The 23,364-nt window shown below is 48.7% G+C and overlaps 1 protein-coding gene and 1 pseudogene across 1 annotated transcript; one reads left to right on the top strand and one right to left on the bottom strand.

Annotated features, from left to right (window-relative positions):
* The first annotated feature begins 1,186 nt into the window (after positions 1–1,186).
* Positions 1,187–5,567, top strand: LOC148473771 (zona pellucida sperm-binding protein 3-like). The gene is made up of 8 exons (XM_088459536.1): positions 1,187–1,712; positions 2,706–2,824; positions 3,463–3,566; positions 3,637–3,814; positions 3,889–4,009; positions 4,465–4,556; positions 4,631–4,761; positions 5,302–5,567. Exons 1-8 carry the CDS (start codon positions 1,230–1,232, stop codon positions 5,541–5,543), a joined length of 1,470 nt encoding a protein of 489 aa, XP_088315662.1. The 5' UTR covers positions 1,187–1,229; the 3' UTR covers positions 5,544–5,567.
* A 2,154-nt stretch (positions 5,568–7,721) lies between these two features.
* LOC148473770 (uncharacterized) lies at positions 7,722–10,740 on the bottom strand (annotated as a pseudogene).
* Positions 10,741–23,364: the final 12,624 nt, after the last annotated feature.

Raw genomic sequence — 23,364 nt, 5'->3', positions numbered from 1 at the left:
CCAGTAGTGCCGCTTATACAGTTCGCTAAGCAGTGATCCACCCTATACAGTGCCCCTTACATATATAACACAAGACACACACAATATACTTACCTGAATCCCCGCTCCTGTGCCCACAACCGTCCACTTTTCTGTCCTCCCACTCGGCACTATGGGAAAGACGTCATGTGGGAGCCGGAAGACGGAGCCCATGAGTGAGCACCAGCCCGGCACCCTCCGTGGATGCAGCAGCCAATGAGAGTCTGAGTACGAGTGTACAGTAGTACCGGGCGCCGGAGGTGGTGTGTTTGTTACTGTGTAGTGCGGAGCGCAGTTATTGCAGAGTACTAGGACCCTTTCAATAAACTTTATAACTGGCACCGCCCCCCTCCCCATCCCATTGCAAAACCTGTCAGAGGCACTTCCCCTACTGTCTATAATATATCATGTGGTAATGTATCTTGATGTAGCATTCTCATTCCCCATGAGCACCGAGCAATTCATCATTACTCCGGCGGAGAGACAGATGATATGAAGATCAGCCTCCGCTATCTATGTATCATCATAATTTAGTTTTATTTATTTATTAACAGTTTCTTATATCTAGTCTCCAATTCTTAAAGCGTTCCCTGAAAACTCGCCTCTTTAGACAAGCTTATCAGGTTCCAGAACTGCCCACATAACCTTCATAGCTTCCATGTCTAATTACATCCCCTCTCACAGTCCACACATAACCTCACACATTGTCTTTCTCTCACATCCTCCTGACATTTGGCCGACATTCCTGTGTGACTGGATTATATAGCCCACCAAGAAACTCTGCATTCTGGCCTGACCAAACTGCAAAATATAGCACCTATCCTTGTGTATCAATGCCTATTTCCCTATAGATTGGGCCTTCCTACCTATATATCTGTCTGTTATTACCCAGTTTTGTTCTATTAATGATTCCAATTGTAAAGCGTAACGGAATATGCTTCGCTATATAAGAAACTGTTAATAAATAAATAATAAAATAAATATAGCGCAGCATATTCCGCTGCACTTTAAGATTTGATACAACATTAATAGAACAAGACTGGGTTGTAAGAGACAGACATAAAGGTAAGAGGGCCCTGCTCACAAGCTTACAATCAAGGTGAGTGTGAGATCATTACCTGCCCCAGGTGGGGGTATTAGCAGCTGATGGGAGGGGTATAAAGAGCTGTTCCCTGCGCTCCTGTCCTTGTGCTGTGTGTCCTGCAGGCAGAATGGGGATGTGGGTGAGGTGGAGTTGGCTGCTGGTGGTTGCGCTGGTTTATGGATCAGGATTTGCCAGTGCTGGGGAGCATGTCTTGGTTAGGCGCCAGTCAGATAGTTGGTGGAGGCATTACCAGCCCTCTGTGGGGGGATCTCCTAGAGGCTCTCATGTGGGGGCTGCTCAGCCTGTGTCTGGCCTGCAGTCTCCTAGATGGGGTGCTCAGCCTGTGTCAGGATGGGGGTCCCCTGTTAGGTATGATGGGGGAGCTGCTCAGTCTAGACAGCTGGCACCACCCCAGAGCTCTCCTATCAGGGTACAGTGTGGTGAGGACACAATGGTGGTGACTGTGATGAGAGACCTGTATGGGAATGGGAAACTGGTGAAGGCCTCAGATCTGAGCCTAGGACCCCAGTCCTGCAAACCTGGTTCCCAGAGCACTGATACCAGTGTGGTCTTTGAGATTGGCCTCCAGGAGTGTGGGAACATAGTACAGGTTAGTGGCTATGGGATTATGCCTCATGTCAGTGTACTGCATGTTGTAGGGCTGTAGTCTCTCCTGGCTGCAGCTTCTGTATTACTGAAATTGTCGCTGCCTCACACACCATGAGCAGCTGTGTATAATACAGAAGTATGGGATGATGTATGTACATATTTGGTGTCTATTTGCTGTATATACTGCACTACCTAGAAATAGGGACTATCCCTAGTTCCAAAGCTGACACTAATTGGTATACCTGATCACTTAATAAGCTAATAAACAGCAGCTGTGTCCATAATTAGTGTAATGTATATAACACGCTGCCATGCAATGTGACCTGCTAATGTACCAGTTAACCAGCATGTAAAGATCTCCTGTAACATTATGTATGAGCGAACGTCCTAACATGTATTGCTGTCCATAGTGCTCTACACTATAAACCACCATTACATGCTCTGACTGCAGCGTGAATAGGTGTTCAAATATATTGAAATAGCACTTTCTGTATGCAGGGACGACTCCTGCTCCATAGCTGGGTAACCCTGACCTTGGTGATCCAGGTTCTCAAACCCTCACAGAACTGATTCCCTTCAGTGCTACTAGTGACATTCCCTGGTGCAGGCTGGTAATGTTACCCAACTCCAGTCCTCCTACAGGTCATGTTTTCAGGATTTCTGTCTGTGGAAACAGGAGGGATAATTGGTGACTCAGCAAAATGGATACTTGTCTATGCATTGTAAAGAAATCCAGAAAACATGATCTGTTTGTTTGTACTTGACGACTGGAGTGGTGATGCACTGTCCAAGAAATAAATTATGATTTCTGCATCTAAGCTGAAAGCCCCCACTTGCAGTATTTATTATGCAGGAGTGACCTGGAACATAATGTAGATATATACACACATTACAGTGACACAACTTGTATTATCAGTCAGGGAGGATAACTGATCTGCATGTAGTACTTGGTGTCTGTGTAATAAATGGATAATATTACTCTTCATGTCCTCAGATGACTGCAGACTCTCTGGTCTACATAACTAGTCTGTCCTACAACCCAAAGCCCTCCAGCAGTGTCCCCATTACCAGGACCAACTCTGCCGTGGTCCCCATCCAGTGCTTCTACCCCCGGTGAGTGTGGGTCAGAGGGAAGGTTATAGCTTACTAATGAGTGGGAGCTGCCACACTAGTGACTCTCAGCCTTGGTCTGTTCTCCTGTGCAACATTACAGGCTCTGCCTTTTTGTGTCCCCCACCCACCCAATGATTCCTCTGACCCCAGTATCAGGTCTGTGCTTCCTACAGATTAGGACACCACCAGCCTATATCCTGTATAATGTAGTGATCTCCCCGCTGCACCAGTTATTATGCTGTATTGGTGACTGACGTGTTCCCCTCTGAGGCAGTGACATTGGGATCTGACTCCAGATGACTTCCATACTTCTGTGCACAAGGAGACGCTCAGATTAAGGCCTCCTTACTATACCCTGTACCAGGCTGTGTATTATGTCACTGGTGGTCATATCTGGGTTATTGTAGGTAACCCAGGTCTGAATCAAAGCCCATGTATATCAGTTATGTTTCATGACTCAGTAAAGAATGGGATGGAAACTCAGAATTCTGTGTCACATTACTATACCTAGTCCATTCGCTATTGTCATACTTTTTTGGCTTTTCATGTTTAATGAGAAATTAATTTAAAATTATGACCATTCCTTTGAAGTTAAATGTGACCCCCCCCCCCCCCACCACCCAATCATTTTTGTGCAGACATGGTAATGTGAGCAGTGAGGCCATCAAGCCAACATGGGTTCCGTTCCATTCCACTGCGTCCTCAGAAGAGAGGCTGTCCTTCTCCTTGCAGCTGATGACTGGTAAGTGAGGTGGTGGCTATGTGATGGTGCTGAGTCTGGTTTGGTCTCTAACCATCTGATTACCTTACAGATGACTGGAGCACTCCCAGACCTTCCTCTGTCTTCCAGCTGGGGGACATGTTCTACATAGAGGCCTCTGTGGACACTCAGAACCACGTCCCTATGATGCTGTTTGTGGATAGATGTGTGGCCACGCTGTCTCCTGATGTCCAGTCTGACCCTCACTATGACATCATTGCCTACAATGGGTATGTTATACCAGTGACTGTCTAGCTGCTGTGGTCATGGCTCCACTTTCTGCTAAACCTGTCCTGTTGTGCAGGTGTCTGGTGGACGGTAAGCAAGAAGATTCCTCTTCCGCCTTCACATCCCCAAGGACCCAGCTAAGCCGGCTCCGGTTCATGGTTGATGCTTTCCGGTTCACTGGGACAGATGTCTCTCTGGTAAGGACTGGTCCATTCTCCTGGTTAAACCTTCTAGTGTGGGGGCATGATGCCAATTCTGAGGCAACTAAGGGTGTACAGAGTATAAACATCTAGGGGCATATTCATTGCATACCACATTTTACAATTTTAAGCAATACTATCAAATCTTTAAGCAATTCTCTTGCATCTATCGATCTTCATGCATTGGGACTTGGCTTCAGAGAAAGCCCTGTCCTGGTGAAAAGCTAAAGGCAAAATGGTAACTACTGCTATGACTGCTTCTGGTTACTATGGACCCATTGGGCTGTTCATGCAATAGAATGGGTAACGAAGGATCCTTCCATTTAAAAAAAAAATAGACTACTGCAGCACTTAATGGTTTTTATTTTAAGCTACTGTGGCAATGCAGTCCTAGCAGAAGCCCTGCACTCCTGTGTCCCTCCCCCTAAAAACTAAATGTTGTCTTGTCCTAGATCTATATCACCTGTTACCTGAGAGCTGCTGCAGCCTCTCAGACCCCGGATCCATTGAACAAAGCCTGTTCCTACAACAAGGCCTCTAGAAGGTGAGACACTGTAGTGCCCTGAGTTACGTTACTGGTGTAATGGGTAAGCTGGCTGACTTCTCCTTTTCTCTTAGCTGGGCTGCTGTGGAGGGCGCCAATAATGTCTGCCAATGCTGTGACACTGGGAACTGTGCTGCCCCTGCTGGTCAGAGCAGATGGGGCGTTGTGCAAGGAAGACCAAGAGGAATGGGGAAGAGAGATGTCGGTGAGTTCCTCAGATGTTACCAGGCACTGGACTGCCAACTGCACACTGCCAGGCTTCTATGCCCTAAATGGAAAGGAATGCCAGGTCTAGGCCTGGCAAATGCCCTTTCTGTATGCAGACACTGGTGTCACAAAGGACTTGTGGTTTGTCTCCATGTATCTTAGATTCCTGCCTACACTGTTCCTCAAATAGTCTTTATTTCAGATCATTCTAGGAGGCTTCTCCTCATTGCACCGGTTAATGGTTTCTTCCATGCCTGTGAGCTTTGATTGATAAAGCACAATCTCGCTGCAATAGCAGTTGGAACCTGGGTGTTTAGTTTTGTAATAGTCCTTGACATTACTTAGTCCCCAGTGTTGTAATGGCTCATTGAGACCTTTGTCATATAAGGGGTTAGTACCAATGTGTGGATGGTAAGTAGTCCCAGGCAAGTGTAACCTCCTTACCAATGCCTCCTACCTCATGTAACACTAACTAAAATACCCACTTCTACATGAAGTTCTGGCTACTTGTATTAAAGCCTAACCTCTCCCCCTGCAGGTTCTCATCCAGAGGAACATGGATTGGCTACACTTGGGCCTCTTCTGGTGATTGGAGCAGAGTCTAACCCAGCCCCTGGTGCAGCCCTTAGCCAGGCTTCCAGAATGACAGCAGGATCCAGGCCTCTCGAATTGTGGGTGTTGGTGGCCATTGTCTCTGTCAGTCTGGTGGTTGTAGCTGTTGGTCTTGTGGTGGTTGGAAAATGTGTCAGAAGGAGATTCTCTCACCAAGAAGCTGTATAGAAATAAAAAATCTTCAGGAAACAATTTCTGCTTCCCTGTCCTCATTCCCTAATGTATCCTATAACCTTGGTATAATATGTAATAGGGCTATAAGTTTTATTGATAAGAGCATTACAGTGGGTCAGTCTATAGCTCCCCTGCCTACTGGATACATAATATATTTTGCAAACCATAGATTTTGCTGTACCAGATTTAGGTTACAATGACAGCTGGAAAAGGTCTAGCACCACAGGCTGAGAAATTTGGGCTGAAGGAGTTAACCCATATTTGCCTACTTTTAACCACTTAACTGACAACATTTTTTTCCAAAAACCACTCGATTTTTTTTTTTTTTTTTTTTTTATACCATAAAAATTAGAATTTTTTTTTTTTTATGGTATACTGTAGTTCTGGTCATTGACAGCTGTACCATCGATGGCCGATTGGTTCAGCCATCGATAGAAACAATTGATTGTTAGACATTGGTTGGGGGGCTCCACACATGTATGTGCCACGGGGAGGGACAGTGTGCAGAGGGACCAGGAGGTCTCTCTGTGATCGGTGGCTGCTAGAAACTTATTTTCCAACAGCCGCTCACAGAGCTTTCCTGACTGGTCGTATCAGATACGGCCATGCCAGGCAAGTGGTTAAAGAAGCATTTTTGGGAGATTGTGCAAGCAACACATGAGCGTGGTGGTAAAGTGGTGTGTACTGCTAAATCTGAGGTGTCATAAAATTGACTTGTTTACACTGATACTTCAGGGTTTGCGCGTGTATTGTGTTTAACAAGGGGTTTGTGTCCACAAGAAACCATATAAGGCACAATGATCCCTACAGCTTTTTTTTTTTTTTTATTATTATTAAACTCCGTCTATTGTCTGATTCATTCACACGCTTATCTAAAGAAATAAATACACAGACAACAAATTTCAGTGAAAATGGGTCAGGTTTTTATTGAAGGGATTTTCCTATTTTATTTTTAGAACTCAATGTTAACTAAAGTATGGTGGCGGGGTAAAGAACGGCCTAGCGAATGCTGCTTTATGTAGAACTTACACGGGGGCCCACTGAAGCAGGGATGCGGCCTTCTGCCTCCATGTGTGCTTCAATGACTCGCAAGGGAAGGGCCAACAGCCCAACCCCCTGCGGGAAAGATCCAGAGTAGTTTTGCGATCTGTCCACCTCTGCTTTCCCCACTGAAAGCAGTCCGACCACAGTGAAGACCAAGGGCCCACCAGGCCTAACAGTAAACCTTGAACGAAAACTGACATCCACGCCTAAGCTCCGCCATGATTAGATCTTCCCCAAGGCAAAACCAAGCCTAAGCAACCGCAACTAACAGCCGTTCTGACACCGGCCAAACCACGGTTACCAGAACCGCAGCTGCCACCATACACTAACTATTTAAACGGACCTCAAAAATAAATCTAAAAATATAGCCATGCCCCTTGCAGAAAGGTGCACTCCGTCTCTCAAAAACAAATTCCCCAACTGAAAAAAATGCCAGGATGTCTAATGATCGTACCACCATGTTCCTCAACAACTCTACCAACCACTGTGTTTACTCTTCTCCGGCTTGGCTCAACAGCCCCTGGTCTCAGAGCACCACGCCACACTCTCCTTTGTATTATCTCTGACCAAAAGGTTTTGCAGAAGGGCCAGAGCCCCATCAAATTCAATAAATCACATCGCAACTCCAGGGATGACCTAGTTATGTCACTTCCTCCTAGATGTACAATTAAAAAGAGGGGGACATCCAAAAACTGAAACTGATTCTGCTATAACCTGGCTAAACGATACCCACTTCATACCCCTGCGACCTATCCAACGTATCAAACAGCCCTCTGGGAATCTAACATAATCACTCGCCAAAGGCGAACGGGAGGCCCAATGAACAAATGAATGCCCAAATACACTGAGGATCCAAACGGCAGTCTGTCAAAAGAAATGAACAAACATTAATTATGGCGAAATTACCAAATTTTACGCCAGTGAAAAACACTAAACTAATGGGCTACGGTGAAAACTGGGCATGGGCCAGAAAAAAACTAACTTGACCTGAGGCAAAAAACACAAAACCTCCCCCGGCTGGCAGTAGCCTTACTAAAAACCAGTGATAAAAAAAAAAAAAAATTCCTCAGGACCCCTGTCCAAAGGGCAGTGAGAAGCTAGTCCTCAAGTTAGGGTGCCGTTGACAAGCTAAACTCTGATATATTTCTTGAATACACCAGACCTCCACCTGCCAAGGGCTCGGATCCCATCTATGGACCAACCCGCCACAGTGGCGGCGCCTATGCGGAATGTGTGTACCATAGTCCACCGGAGATAGGCCCAACTCCAAGATACAGCGTCTCAAAACCCAAGCGAATTGATAACGAGTCACTGGAGACACATCCATGTGCATCAGCTAAGCGCCCGATGACGTGGGACGTGAGCTCAAATAGGACGACGCCAAGACCACCGGACAAATCCTGTGATCCTTGCAATGACCCATCACAACCCATCGCCCCCTACCTGCCTGGTCAGTCTTCGAACACTGTACCTTGCAGTGAATAGCATCAGTGAGACAACATCATAGGCGAAACAGCCGCTATGGAAGGAGCAACCAATTCACCAACCCTGAAGGCCCCATGGTACGCCATGGCGAAAGCGAGGCGGAATAGACCGACTTCGTACCCCGAAAAACAAACCAGTTTAACTGCTCGCAAAATCTTCCAGAGTAATGACCCGTCTATCGGGCGTCGCGAATCGGGCCAAGCGGGTGCAACTCTAGCACATCCTTTTAATATGCGTGACAGGAAGAAAGATTTTGTTACATCCCGTTGCCCTCGCAAGCTAAAGAAATAGGATATCCCCGCCAATATTTTTATCATGTATGATCTTGATCTCCCAGCGGAATAGTAGCCCCAAACAAAAGTAAGGATAAGAGCATCCGCACTCTTACCTCTGTTCTCATCACTCTCCAAGAAATGATTCCATTGTTCCCAAGCATGCCGATAAGCCCGGAATGTTGCTGCAGACAGGGATCTATGCACTAGTCCCTCCATGCCGGCCAGATCACCTGCCACACATCAGAGGGACAAGAGTCACTGATGGCATCAGCGTCCGGAGCTAACCGACGAAACCTAGCCCAATCGAAACAAGAGTGCGTCTGCAACCCCGTTGTCCATCCCTGGCACATGTTTAGCCCTAATTAAAATGTTATGCTGCAGGCAACGCAAAACTATCTGTGCAAGCAATCGAATCACCAGCAATGAAGCAGATTTTTGTTTATTAACTACATGGACTACTCCAAGGTTATCACACCAGAGGATGACTGCCCGGTTTTCCAAACTCCAACAACACCATTCTAGCGCTACCATTATCGGGAACAACTCCAAAAGCAAAACATTTTTTGTCAGGCCCTCGGACGACCACTGCCCGGGCCATGGGGACGCGCACCACTTCCCTTCAAAATAAGCTCCAAAACCTGAGGCTCCCACAGCATCCGTAAATAGCTGAAGACTCGGACTGTCGATTTGCGGGGCCAACCAAATCCTAACACCATTAAAATCCTGCAAAAAGGCTTCCCAAATCAAAAGATCTCTGCGTATCTCCTAGATAACCTAATGAAATGGTGAGCTCGCCGGACCCCTGAGGTGGCTCTTTCCAGCTTTCTACAGAATACTAGTCCGACGGGAACAACCCAACATGCAAAATGAAACAGACCCAGTAGCGACTGAGCCTCCTTGAGGGAGACCTTACCCACCGCCAAAGCTAACAGGATGCCATCATGCAAAGCGAACCACTTTCTCCATGGGAAGCCGACATAAACAGTTGACCATGTCTATTTCTATCCCCAGATAAACGAGGACGGTTGTCGGTCCTTCTGTCTTGTCGTGCGCTATGGGGACTCCAAAACTACCAAACAGCACTATAGCCTTGTCTAACAAATTAGCACTCCGTAACAAATCTGCCGGACCGACTAGAAGAAAGTCGTCCAAGTAATGCGCAACGCTGTACTTGTCTGTGGCTCTGACTAAGCACCAATGGAGAAAACCGCTAAATCGCTCAAAGTACGCACAAGATACCGAGCACCCCATAGGTAAGCATTTGTCTATATAGTATTGACCCTTTATTTTAGAGCCCATAAATTTAAAACAAGATGGGTGAAGCGGTAACAAACGAAAGGCCGATTCCACGTTCAACTTGCACAACAGGGCCCCAGGACCGTACGGAATGCACTAATTTCAAGGCAGAGTCAAAGGACTCGTAGACCACGCTGCTATGTGATGCAGATATAGCGTCGTTAACCGAGGACCCAGCGGGGTAAGATAGGTGCTGTATCAGTCTGAACTTTCCCGGGGCTTTTTTAGGTACAACTCCCACTGGGGAAAGCAATAGATCCGGAATGGGGGTTCGATCGAATGGGCCAGCCATGCGACCCAGGGATACTTCCGCACTAACCTTGTCATTTAAAACGTTTGGCCATTCCCTAGCTGAACGAAGGTTTCTTACAAAACCTGTAACAACTTTGCCGGTAATTGGCAGCAGGAAACCCATTGTAAAACCTGATTGAAGGAAGTCTGCATCCTCTTGGGAAGGGTAAGCATCTAGCCATTTCGACATTGCCTCTATCCGGACCGGGGAAGGAGCCCTACTTAGAGGAGGAAGGGCCATCCCCTCGCCCTGAGGAAGGAGCCATTGACTTCAGCACCACCGGCTCCCTCTGAGGGTTTGTTACACTCTCTGATTGTGTGTGACCCTCCGCATCGAATACGTTGGTGACGAAACTTGCAACGGGAACCCATATTACATTGTCCGTTGTTATAAGTGAAACACTTTCTGTGGCCTGTTCTGAATCCTGAGGGACAAAAATTTGTATTTTGGGACGACCCTCCAACCCTAGGGAACCTGCGGAAACCAGAGTTTTCCGCCGATTCCCTGTCTGGTTGAGTAACATCGACAAAGATTTCAACATCCTTTGTACCCAAATCAATAACAGTCCTCCCATGATGTTTTCTTCGAAATACCTCATCATATGTTCTCCAAGCGAAACCCTGTGAGGAACTAAAAAGATCATGCACCAGGAATTGGTAACATACCACGTACCGCTTACTGACCCAGATGAAACAGAAGACTCACTTTTCTCCCAATCAGGGTCTAACGAGGACTCACCAGAAGCAGCTGTCGCCAAGGCCCCGTCCGGAGCATATGCCACAACTTGACTACGAATCATCTCAGCGTCCACAATACATGAGCTAATGGGGGTAAGGTGCAATAAGGGAGATATTTACTAAAGTGCAGGTTTATAGAAGTGGAGATGTTGCCCATAATAGCTAGAATCTGTTTAGCTGCTATCTCCAAGAAGGTGCTAGATAAATATACATAGAATCTGGTTGCTATGGACAACACCTCACAATTTTACAAACATACTTTAGTAAGTATACCCCCCTGAGACTCTTCAGGGAGTTGGGGAGATTAATATTTCAGGGAGTCTCCCTGATCGGGGAGAGTTGGTAAGTATGGTTTAAACAAAAGCATAATAGCCCATCTGAAATGTCTCCACAGTGGGTAACCTGGGTGTTGGTCAGACATGGTTCTCCCTGGATATGTGTTCTCTCCATGTCAGCATGGACATTGTCTGTCCTAAACAACTGTACTTGAGACCTCCAGTGTTATTTATCCCTGAAGACATGTTAGGCCGCAAATCGTGGTCATAGTCTTTACATGGTTCTACCCATTGGCAGTCATGTTAATGCTGACACCAATTCTCCAACACTATAGCCATCAAATGCATAAACCTTGTGCTTCAAGCATAATATAGGGAGACAGGAAGTGGCCGCTGGTCTCTGTAGCACCCACTCTGGGTCATATAATTACAATTGGTGTACTGCATGATAACAGTACATATATAAGCTGAGAGCTAACTTACCTTGGAGGTACCCCAAAAACCTCCACATGGCACTATAAGGATCAGCACATCCTCCTAATGCTGACTCCCTTCATGCCTCTCCAAACTTCAAAAAAATATGGTAGCTGCTCAAATCAGCTAATTGCGTAACACAGTTGCTTGTAAAGGGCGGGGTTTACACTGAACACAGAAAAAAAGAGATTTGCCCCCCAGCACACTGCAGCAAAAACAATACTTAAATCCTACATGATAATAGAGATTTAGAGGTATTAGTTACATACATTTGCAAATATATGAATATATGCTGCTGTTTGCACTGTTGGAGGCAATACACCTACCCAGTGGGCTGGCATAGTCATGTAATCTTTAGTTTGCCATGTCCCACTTGTCCACATATCTTTGGTTAAGTGGACAGTGGGCACAATGGCATTTCAGAGGACATTAATAAGGTTTTTTTTAAATGTCCTTGTACAGATTGGGAATTGCTATTTTAGGAAAGTGGAATCTAGAAGGGACATGGTATCGGGGACACAACTGGGCAAAACCCACTGCATTAATTGCGGATACTGGATGCACATCTAATACCAGCATAGCTGTTATGGTGTCAGTAATCCGCTATGCAACTGGGTGTCTGCTGTCATACTTGTTCGTCAATGCAAAGGATTGTGTGACAGTCAATTGTTAGGTTGAACTTGAATTACTAAATGTAGTCTTATTCCTGGTCCCCTTCTGGGATGAAGATCCACTAATAGCAACAGCAGCAGCAGCAGCAGCAACAGGCGTAATACTCAAGGATCCTTCTGAGGAACAGCGGATAGGAGAGATGTCAGTCCTTATGATATTGGATGCAGGACTACTTCTGATCACGAGTGAGGACGATGATGATGATGCAGGTGTTGGTGGTGGATATTGCAGGCGCTTGGATCCAGATAGAACGGAGCAGCTAGATGACACTGGACTTGTGACACCCCTGAAATGGTCACTGCCTCATTTTTAATGTTGATCTTTAAGTTAAAAATGCACAGGACAAACTATGATAAATATATAGAATACTAGTTAATATATATACTGTTAATGTGCTGTTGATGTGTTTACATACAGTGCCTCTAGATTTAATGTCCAGTTCATTTGTATAAGGGCTAACCCCCCTCCCCAAAGGGGAACATGGTGCAGCCTGCCTTTGCTGGACTCAGAGACTATGGGAGGCATGCACCCGGGATTGAACACAGTGGCCACTGCAGAGGGGGGAAACTGCTCCTTAACATACCCAATGGAGCTTAGTGGCAGAGCGGTGCGTGCGGTCAGCGGGAAAGTGACCGGCACGCGACCGCCAGAATAAAAGTGACTGCCGCTGGGTGTGGTTGCCTGAGGAGAGCTCTGAGGAGAGGAGCGGGACTTACTGTGAGCCGCTGTGTGGAGTCGCAAATATGGAGGGGAGAGCCAGGTGTGGAGCCGGTTGTTCACTGTGAGGACACAGACACTGCCGGGAGGAAGCGGCGTCATCGCCAGGCCCCCTGAGAATCCTCCCCCAGATACAGTGACAGTCAGCTGGGAAGCTGAGGGGAGAGACTAGGAGGCAGGTCCGGGCAGAACTGCTGCGGAGGCGAGGACATCCCTCCAGTGACAGCCGGGAGACGAAGAAGACAGGGACACTGTCCAAGGTGCTGTGAGGAATAAACGGAGCAGGTCTGTCAGCTATTAATTCATAGGCACCTCAGTATCATTATAGATGCTGCAGTTCACACATTATAGCACAGTGCTAGAATCATTTATTCAGTCAGACTGTGTCCTGTCATTTAAGGAGGGACTTAGACTCAGCAGGCAAATAATCACTGTGTCCCTGAAGCGTCCTCTTCAACCTTGCAGTATCAACTATTCCAACTTTTATTCTAGGCTCACACTGTGCAATAGTGGAAAGTATGGACTTGTGTAACATTCCCAGCTGCTGACAGCCTAACGCTACACAGTGACAAAACAGCAAGGTCTTTGCAGTGGATGTAATCAACCCTGTGGCTGCATATTGCAGCAGTCATCATTTCTCTTCAGGGATAGTGAAGGACTTGTAAATAGTTCAGAAGGGCTGCATGCATAAGACACAGTAAGAACACTGAGTGGTTATCAGATCTCTCAGACCAAAGTCAGGGAGCGTAGCCAGAAGAGACTGTTACCCCCATATATCCAGGAGTGTAGCCAGGAGGATCCATTCTCACCTATTCATAAGCGAGCTTGATTGGATACAAACTGTTAATCTCCAAAGGCATAGTGTTACAGTAAATGAGAAATGCAGAACAGTCAGTAAACCTACTGTATACAACAAATAGAATTGCAAGACTTTGTGTAACCAAGGATCTTTAAACTCTTCCTCTAATAAGCTACAAATCAACCCGGGCAACGGTATACCAATACTAAATCAATAGCCAGATATCTCTTGCATGTGGAGATAAGACTAGAGACTAGTGTATTATAGGTTCAGGTGCACCTGATAATATTTGGACATTGGGGTCTGAGTCAAACTACCGTACCAAAGGGTAATGTTATATGATTATTTGCTGTTAAATCTTAAACCCACCGGTGGAGAGCGCACCAGAGTTCCAGTTTTAAGAAAAAGAAACGGACCAGAGTGTACTTTATGCTCTTAGCAAAGTGTCCATTATATTATTTTAAAATAATGTACTGTATTGTATCTTGTTGATGCTTTCAAGTTTTCTATTGCACTCAGTTGCTCTTTTGTGGATTTGTGAATAAATTCGCTTTGTTAATTAAACGCGAGACAATACCCTAAGTGTCGAAGCCTTACTGCAACTAAACTAGAACAGTCAAACGGATTGGTAAGCAAATTGATTGGGTAAAAACTCCTCATCCTACACAACACTGGGACTGATAACTAGTAGTTTAACACAGACTGACTGTTGTTTGTTGTTTTTGTCCCCAGAGTTTCTACACCCTTTCCAATTTGATGAATGCGGTGCAAATGATGTAACAGAGAGGAGGGTCCAAGATGGTTAAGGTCCTTACCTCTACTCACTGTTACGTGGCAACGGTTACAAATGGCTTGGCGAAAGTTGTCCGGATTTGGGTGGAAATGATTCCACACATGAGATGTGAATTTTTTGTCCTTTGCCCAGGCATGCCAACAATAGAATTTTTCCCACCATGGGCAACAACTGATTTATAATTTTTACACAAACATCCTCTGCATCAACATCTTCATCATCATCATCAACATCATCATCAACATCTTCATCATCCTTGTTATCGCCAACTGCAGAAATATCCTCCTCATCCTCCTGGTGCAATTCCACAGGAGCATCCTCGATTTCTAATTCAGCATGTTGACTTGTGCTGCTCATCTCCACATTTGCAGAGGGCACACAAATGGTGGAAGGAGGATCCTCTTCAAGTACAGTATTAGAAAGGTCAGGCTTACACATGGCAACCACGGACACACTTGGACTCTCCTCGGGGATTTGTGATTTTTCGGAGCACACAGCATGCTTATGGTGTCTTACTCGTCTTAACAATTTTAAATTTTTCTGTACCTCTCCTACAAGTAGAGAAGCTTAAATCATCACTAGAACCACCAGTCATAAATAAAGGCCAAGGCCTTATCCTTTCCTTGCCACTTTGTGTAGTGAATGGCATATTGGCCAAATTTTTGTTTCTCTAAAGCTGACTTAGCTTTAGAATTTTTTTTTCTTTAACAGGGTAAAAGTTGATTTTTTTTCACAAGGCCTGACTTAAGCCCTGGTACATTGGCCTTCAAAGATGACGTTGACGGCCTTGCATCGTTGTCATGACTGCTGCCGGCAGCTACAAGACTGGATTGTGGATCCTGCTCTCCTGTCATGTGACTGTACTCCATACTCACTGCGGTCTTGCAGCAGTGTCACCATGCAATTATAGTTATATCTCCATGTCCCCAGTTACCAGTGTGTAAGTCTTCATGCCCCCCACTCAGGCCCCAGTCACCAGTGTGTATGTCTTCATGCTCCCCCTCAGGCCCCAGTCACCAATGTGTATGTCTTCAAGTCCCCCCTTCAGGCCCCAGTCACCAGTGTGAATGTCTTCATACCCCCCCCTCAGGCCCCAGTCACCAGTGTGTAGGTCTTCATGCCCCCCACTCAGGCCCCAGTCACCAGTGTGTATGTCTTCATGCTCCCCCTCAGGCCCCAGTCACCAATGTGTATGTCTTCAAGTCCCCCCTTCAGGCCCCAGTCACCAGTGTGAATGTCTTCATGCCCCCCACTCAGGCCCCAGTCACCAGTGTGTATGTTTTCATGCCCCCCCTCAGGCCCCAGTCACCAGTGTGTATGTCTTCATGCCCCCCCCCAAGCCCCAGTCACCAGTGTGTATGTCTTCATGTTCTCCCTCAGGCCGCAGTCACCAGTGTGTATGTCTTAATGTCCCCCCTCAGGCCCCAGTCACCAGTGTGTATGTCTTCATGTTCCCCCTCAGGCCCCAGTCACCGGTGTGTATGGCTTCATGTTCCCCCTCATGCCCCAGTCACAAGTGTGTATGTCTTCAAGCCCCCCCTCAGGCCCCAGTCACCAGTGTGTAAGTCTTCATGTTCCCCCTCAGGCCCCAGTCACCAGTGTGTATATCTTCATGTTCCCCCTAAAGCCCCAGTCACCAGTGTGTATATATTCATGTTCTTCCTCAGGCCCCAGTCACCAGTGTGCATGTCTTCATGTTCCCCAACAGGCCCCAGCAACCAGTGTGTATGTCTTCATGTTCCCCTTCAGGCCCCAGTCACCAGTGTGTATGTCTTCATGTTCCCCCTCAGGAGGCCCCAGTCACCAGTGTGTATGTCTTCATGTTCCCCCTCAGGCCCCAGTCACCAGTGTGTATGTCTTCATGTTCCCCCTCAGGCCCCAGTCACCAGTGTGTATGTCTTCATGCTCCCCCTCAGGCCCCAGTCACCAGTGTGTATGTCTTCAAGCCCCCCACTCAGGCCCCAGTCACCAGTGTGTATGTCTTCATGTTCCCCCCTCAGGCCCCAGTCACCAGTGTGTATGTCTTCATGCCCCCCACTCAGGCCGCAGTCACCAGTGTGTATGTCTTCATGCTCCCCCTCAGGCCCCAGTCACCAGTGTGTATGTCTTCATGTTCCCCCTTCAGGCCCCAGTCACCAGTGTGAATGTCTTCATGCCCCCCACTCAGGCCCCAGTCACCAGTGTGTATGTTTTCATGCCCCCCCTCAGGCCCCAGTCACCAGTGTGTATGTCTTCATGCCCCCCCCCCAAGCCCCAGTCACCAGTGTGTATGTCTTCATGTTCTCCCTCAGGCCCCAGTCACCAGTGTGTATGTGTTCATGTTTCCCCTCAAGCCCCAGTCACCAGTGTGTATGTCTTCATGCTCCCCCCCTCAGGCCCCAGTCACCAGTATGTATGTCTTCATGTTCCCCCCTCAAGCCCCAGTCACCAGTGTGTATGTCTTCTTTTCCCCCCTCAGGCCCCAGTCACCAGTGTGTATATCTTCATGTTCCCCCTCAAGCGCCAGTCACCAGTGTGTATGTCTTCATGTTCCCCCTGAGGCCCCAGTCAACTGTGTGCATGTCTTCATGTTCCCCCTCATGCCCCAGTCACCAGTGTGTATGTCTTCATGTTCCACCTCAGGCTCCAGTCACCAGTGTGTATGTCTTCATGATCCCCCTCAGGCCCCAGTCACCAGTGTGTATGTGTTCATGTTTCCCCTCAAGCCCCAGTCACCAGTGTGTATGTCTTCATGTTCCCCCCCTCAGGCCCCAGTCACCAGTGTGTATGTCTTCATGTTCCCCCTCAGGCCCCAGTCACCAGTGTGTATGTCTTCATGCCCCCACCTCAGGTCCCAGTCACCAGTGTGTATGTCTTCATGTTCCTGCTCAATCTCCAGTCACCGGTGTGGATGTCTTCATGTTCCCCCTCAGGCCCCAGACACCAGTGTGTATGTCTTCATGTTCCCCCTCAGGCCCCAGTAACCAGTGTGTATGTCTACATGTCCCCCCCCTCAGGCCACAGTCACCAGTATGTATGTCTTCATGTACCCCCCTCAAGCCCCAGTCACCAGTGTGTATGTCTTCTTTTTCCCCCTCAGGCCCCAGTCACTAGTGTGTATATCTTCATGTTCCCCTTCATGCCCCAGTCACCAGTGTGTATGTCTTTATGTTCTTCCTCAAGCCCCAGTCACCAGTGTGTATGTCTTCATGTTCTCCCTCAAGCCCCAGTCACAAGTGTGTATGTCTTCATGTTCCCCCCTCAAGCCCCAGTCACCAGTGTGTATGTCTTCTTTTTCCCCCTCAGGCCCCAGTCACCAGTGTGTATATCTTCATGTTCCCCCTCAAGCCCCAGTCACCAGTGTGTATGTCTTCATGTTCCCCCTGAGGCCCCAGTCACCAGTGTGTATGTCTTCATGATCCCCCTCAGGCCCCAGTCACCAGTGTGTATGTGTTCATGTTTCCCCTCAAGCCCCAGTCACCAGTGTGTATGTCTTCATGTTCCCCCCCTCAGGCCCCAGTCACCAGTGTGTATGTCTTCATGTTCCCCCTCAGGCCCCAGTCACCAGTGTGTATGTCTTCATGCCCCCCCCCTCAGGCCCCAGTCACCAGTGTGTATGTCTTTATGTTCTTCCTCAAGCCCCAGTCACCAGTGTGTATGTCTTCATGTTCCCCCTCAAGCCCCAGTCACCAGTGTGTATGTCTTCATGTTCCCCCCTCAAGCCCCAGTCACCAGTGTGTATGTCTTCATGTTCCCCCTCAAGCCCCAGTCACCAGTGTGTATGTCTTTATGTTCTTCCTCAAGCCCCAGTCACCAGTGTGTATGTCTTCATGTTCCCCCTCAAGCCCCAGTCACCAGTGTGTATGTCTTCATGTTCCCCCTCAAGCCCCAGTCACCAGTGTGTATGTCTTCATGTTCCCCCTCAGGCCCCAGTCACCAGTGTGTATGTCTTCATGCCCCCCCCTCAGGCCCCAGTCACCAGTGTGTATGTCTTCATGTCCTCCCCTCAAGCCCCAGTCACCAGTGTGTATGTCTTCATGTTCCCCCCTCAAGCCCCAGTCACCAGTGTGTATGTCTTCATGTTCCCCCTCAAGCCCCAGTCACCAGTGTGTATGTCTTTATGTTCTTCCTCAAGCCCCAGTCACCAGTGTGTATGTCTTCATGTTCCCCCTCAAGCCCCAGTCACCAGTGTGTATGTCTTCATGTTCCCCCCTCAAGCCCCAGTCACCAGTGTGTATGTCTTCATGTTCCCCCTCAAGCCCCAGTCACCAGTGTGTATGTCTTTATGTTCTTCCTCAAGCCCCAGTCACCAGTGTGTATGTCTTCATGTTCCCCCTCAAGCCCCAGTCACCAGTGTGTATGTCTTCATGTTCCCCCTCAAGCCCCAGTCACCAGTGTGTATGTCTTCATGTTCCCCCTCAGGCCCCAGTCACCAGTGTGTATGTCTTCATGTCCTCCGCTCAGGCCCCAGTCACCAGTGTGTAAGTCTTCATGTTCCTCCTCAGGCCCCAGTCACCAGTGTGTATGTCTTCATGTTCCCCCTCAGGCCCCAGTCACCAGTGTGTATGTCTTCATGTTCCCCCTCAGGCCCCAGTCACCAGTGTGTAAGTCTTCATGTTCCCCCTCAGGCCCCAGTGTGTATGTATTCATGTTCCCCCTCAAGCCCCAGTGGGTATGTCTTCATGTTCCACCTCAAGCCCCAGTCACCAGTTTGTAAGTCTTCATGTTCCCCCTCAAGCCCAAGTGTGTATGTCTTCATGCCCCGCCCCTCAGGCCCCAGTCACCAGTGTGTACTGTATGTCTTCATGTTCCCCCTCGGGCCCCAGTCACCAGTGTGTATGTCTTCATGTTCCCCTTCAGGCCCCAGTCAACATTGTGTATGTCTTCATGTTCCCCTTCAGGCCCCTGTCACCAGTGTGTATGTCTTCTTTTTCCCCTCAGGCCCCAGTCACCAGTGTGTATATCTTCATGTTCCCCCTCAAGCCCCAGTCACCAGTGTGTATGTCTTTATGTTTTTCCTCAAGCCCCAGTCACCAGTGTTTATGTCTTCATGTTCCCCCTCAAGCCCCAGTCACCAATGTGTATGTCTTCATGTTCCCCCTCAAGCCCCAGTCACCAGTGTGTATGTCTTCATGTTCCCCCTGAGGCCCCAGTCAACTGTGTGCATTTCGTCATGTTCCCCCTCATGCCCCAGTCACCAGTGTGTATGTCATCATGTTCCCCCTCAGGCCCCAGTCACCAGTGTGTATGTCTTTATGTTCCCCCTCAGGCCCCAGTCACCAGTGTGTATGTCTTCATGTTCCGCCTCAAGCCCCAGTCACCAGTGTGTATGTCTTCATGTTCAACATCAGGCCCCAGTCACCAGTGTGTATGTCTTCATTTTCTTCTTGAAGCCCCAGTCACCAGTGTGTATGTCTTCATGTTCCCCTCAGGCCCCAGTCACCAGTGTGTATGTCTTCATGTTCCCCCTCAAGCCCCAGGCACCAGCGTGTATGTCTTCATGTTCCCCCTCAGGTCCCAGTCACCACTGTGTATGTCTTCATGTTCCCCCTCAGGCCCCAGTCACCAGTGTGTATGTCTTCATGCTCCCCCTCAGGCCCCAGTCACCAGTGTGTAAATCTTCATGTTCCTCCTCAAACCTCAGTCACCAGTGTGTATGTCTTCATGTTCCCCCTCAGGCCCCAGTCACCAGTGTGTATGTCTTCATGTTCCTCCTCAAACCCCAGTCACCAGTGTGTATGTCTTCATGTTCCCCCTGAGGCCCTAGTCACCAGTTTGTATGTCTTCATGTTCCCCCTCAGTCCCTAGTCACCAGTGCGTATGTCTTCATGTTCCCCCTCAGGCCCCAGTCACCAGTTTGTATGTCTTCATGCCCCCCCTCAGGCCCCAGTCATCAATGTGTATGTCTTCATGTTCCCCTTCAGGCCCCAGTCACCACTGTGTATGTCTTCTTTTTCCCCCTCAGGCCCCAGTCACCAGTGTGTATGTCTTCATGATCCCCCTCAGGCCCCAGTCACCAGTGTGTATGTGTTCATGTTTCCCCTCAAGCCCCAGTCACCAGTGTGTATGTCTTCATGTTCCCCCCCTCAGGCCCCAGTCACCAGTGTGTATGTCTTCATGTTCCCCTCAGGCCCCAGTCACTAGTGTGTATGTCTTCATGTTCCCCCTCAGGCCCCAGTCACCAGTGTGTATGTCTTCATGCCCCCCCCTCTGGCCCCAGTCACCAGTGTGTATGTCTTTATGTTCTTCCTCAAGCCCCAGTCACCAGTGTGTATGTATTCATGTTCCCCCTCAAGCCCCAGTCACCAGTGTGTATGTCTTCATGTTCCCCCCTCAAGCCCCAGTCACCAGTGTGTATGTCTTCATGTTCCCCCTCAGGCCCCAGTCACCAGTGTGTATGTCTTCATGTTCCCCCCTCAAGCCCCAGTCACCAGTGTGTATGTCTTCTTTTTCCCCCTCAGGCCCCAGTCACCAGTGTGTATGTCTTCCCGCCCCCCATCAAGCCCCAGTCACCAGTGTGTATGTCTTCATGTTTCCCCTCAAGCCCCAGTCACCAGTGTGTATGTCTTTATGTTCTTCCTCAAGCCCCAGTCACCAGTGTGTATGTCTTCATGTTCCCCCTCAAGCCCCAGTCACCAGTGGGTATGTCTTCATGTTCCCCCTCAAGCCCCAGTCACCAGTGTGTATGTCTTCATGTTCCCCCTCAGGCCCCAGTCACCAGTGTGTATGTCTTCATGTCCTCCGCTCAGGCCCCAGTCACCAGTGTGTAAGTCTTCATGTTCCTCCTCAGGCCCCAGTCACCAGTGTGTATGTCTTCATGTTCCCCCTCAGGCCCCAGTCAACAGTGTGTATGTCTTCATGTTCCCCCTCAGGCCCCAGTCACCAGTGTGTAAGTCTTCATGTTCCCCCTCAGGCCCCAGTGTGTATGTCTTCATGTTCCCCCTCAGGCCCCAGTGTGTATGTCTTCATGTTCCCCCTCAAGCCCCAGTCACCAGTGTGTATGTCTTCATGTTCCCCCTCAAGCCCGAGTGTGTATGTCCTCATGCCCCGCCCCTCAGGCCCCAGTCACCAGTGTGTACTGTATGTCTTCATGTTCCCTCTCGGGCCCCAGTCACCAGTGTGTATGTCTTCATGTTCCCCCTGAGGCCCCAGTCACCAGTGTGTATGTCTTCATGATCCCCCTCAGGCCCCAGTCACCAGTGTGTATGTGTTCATGTTTCCCCTCAAGCCCCAGTCACCAGTGTGTATGTCTTCATGTTCCCCCCCTCACCACTGTGTATGTCTTCTTTTTCCCCCTCAGGCCCCAGTCAACGTTGTGTATGTCTTCATATTCCCCTTCAGGCCCCAGTCACCACTGTGTATGTCTTCTTTTTCCCCCTCAGGCCCCAGTCACCAGTGTGTATATCTTCATGTTCCCCCTCAAGCCCCAGTCACCAGTGTGTATGTCTTTATGTTCTTCCTCAAGCCCCAGTCACCAGTGTGTATGTCTTCATGTTCCCCCTCAAGCCCCAGTCACCAGTGTGTATGTCTTCATGTTCCCCCTCAAGCCTCAGTCACCAGTGTGTATGTCTTCATGTTCCCCCTGAGTCCCCAGTCAACTGTGTGCATTTCTTCATGTTCCCCCTCATGCCCCAGTCACCAGTGTGTATGTCTTCATTTTCCCCCTCAGGCCCCAGTCACCAGTGTGTATGTCTTCATGTTCCCCCTCAGGCCCCAGTCACCAGAGTGTATGTCTTCATGTTCCCCTCAGGCCCCAGTCACTAGTGTGTATGTCTTCATGTTCCCTCTCAGGCCCCAGTCACCAGTGTGTATGTCTTCATGCCCCCCCCTCAGGCCCCAGTCACCAGTGTGTATGTCTTTATGTTCTTCCTCAAGCCCCAGTCACCAGTGTGTATGTCTTCATGTTCCCCCTCAAGCCCCAGTCTCCAGTGTGTATGTCTTCATGTTCCCCCCTCAAGCCCCAGTCACCGGTGTGTATGTCTTCATGCCCCCCCTCAGGCCCCAGTCATCAATGTGTATGTCTTCATGTTCCCCCTCAGGCCCCAGTCACCAGTGTGTATGTCTACATGTTCCCCCTCAAGCCCCAGGCACCAGTGTGTATGTCTTCATGTTCCCCTTGAGGCCCCTGTCACCAGTGTGTATGTCTTCATGATCCCCCTCAGGCCCCAGTCACCAGTGTGTATGTGTTCATGTTTCCCCTCAAGCCCCAGTCACCAGTGTGTATGTCTTCATGTTCCCCCCCTCACGCCCCAGTCACCAGTGTGTATGTCTTCATGTTCCCCTCAGGCCCCAGTCACTAGTGTGTATGTCTTCATGTTCCCCCTCAGGCCCCAGTCACCAGTGTGTATGTCTTCATGCCCCCCCCTCAGGCCCCAGTGTGTATGTCTTTATGTTCTTCCTCAAGCCCCATTCACCAGTGTGTATGTCTTCATGTTCCCCCTCAAGCCCCAGTCACCAGTGTGTATGTCTTTATGTTCCCCCCTCAAGCCCCAGTCACCAGTGTGTATGTCTTCATGTTCCCCCCTCAAGCCCCAGTCACCAGTGTGTATGTCTTCATGTTCCCCCTCAGGCCCCAGTCACCAGTGTGTATGTCTTCATGTTCCCCCCTCAAGCCCCAGTCACCAGTGTGTATGTCTTCTTTTTCCCCCTCAGGCCCCAGTCACCAGTGTGTATGTCTTCACGCCCCCCCTCAAGCCCCAGTCACCAGTGTGTATGTCTTCTTGTTCCCCCTCAAGCCCCAGTCACCAGTGTGTATGTCTTTATGTTCTTCCTCAAGCCCCAGTCACCAGTGTGTATGTCTTCATGTTCCCCCTCAAGCCCCAGTCACCAGTGTGTATGTCTTCATGTTCCCCCTCAAGCCCCAGTCACCAGTGTGTATGTCTTTATGTTCCCCCTCAGGCTCCAGTCACCAGTGTGTATGTCTTCATGTCCTCTGCTCAGGCCCCAGTCACCAGTGTGTATGTCTTCATGTTCCCCC

Source organism: Taudactylus pleione, unplaced genomic scaffold, assembly GCF_031769625.1.
Source record: "Taudactylus pleione unplaced genomic scaffold, aTauple2 ptg000913l, whole genome shotgun sequence".
In the NCBI taxonomy this organism is placed as follows: domain Eukaryota; kingdom Metazoa; phylum Chordata; class Amphibia; order Anura; family Myobatrachidae; genus Taudactylus; species Taudactylus pleione.
This window is presented reverse-complemented; position numbering and strand designations above follow the sequence as displayed.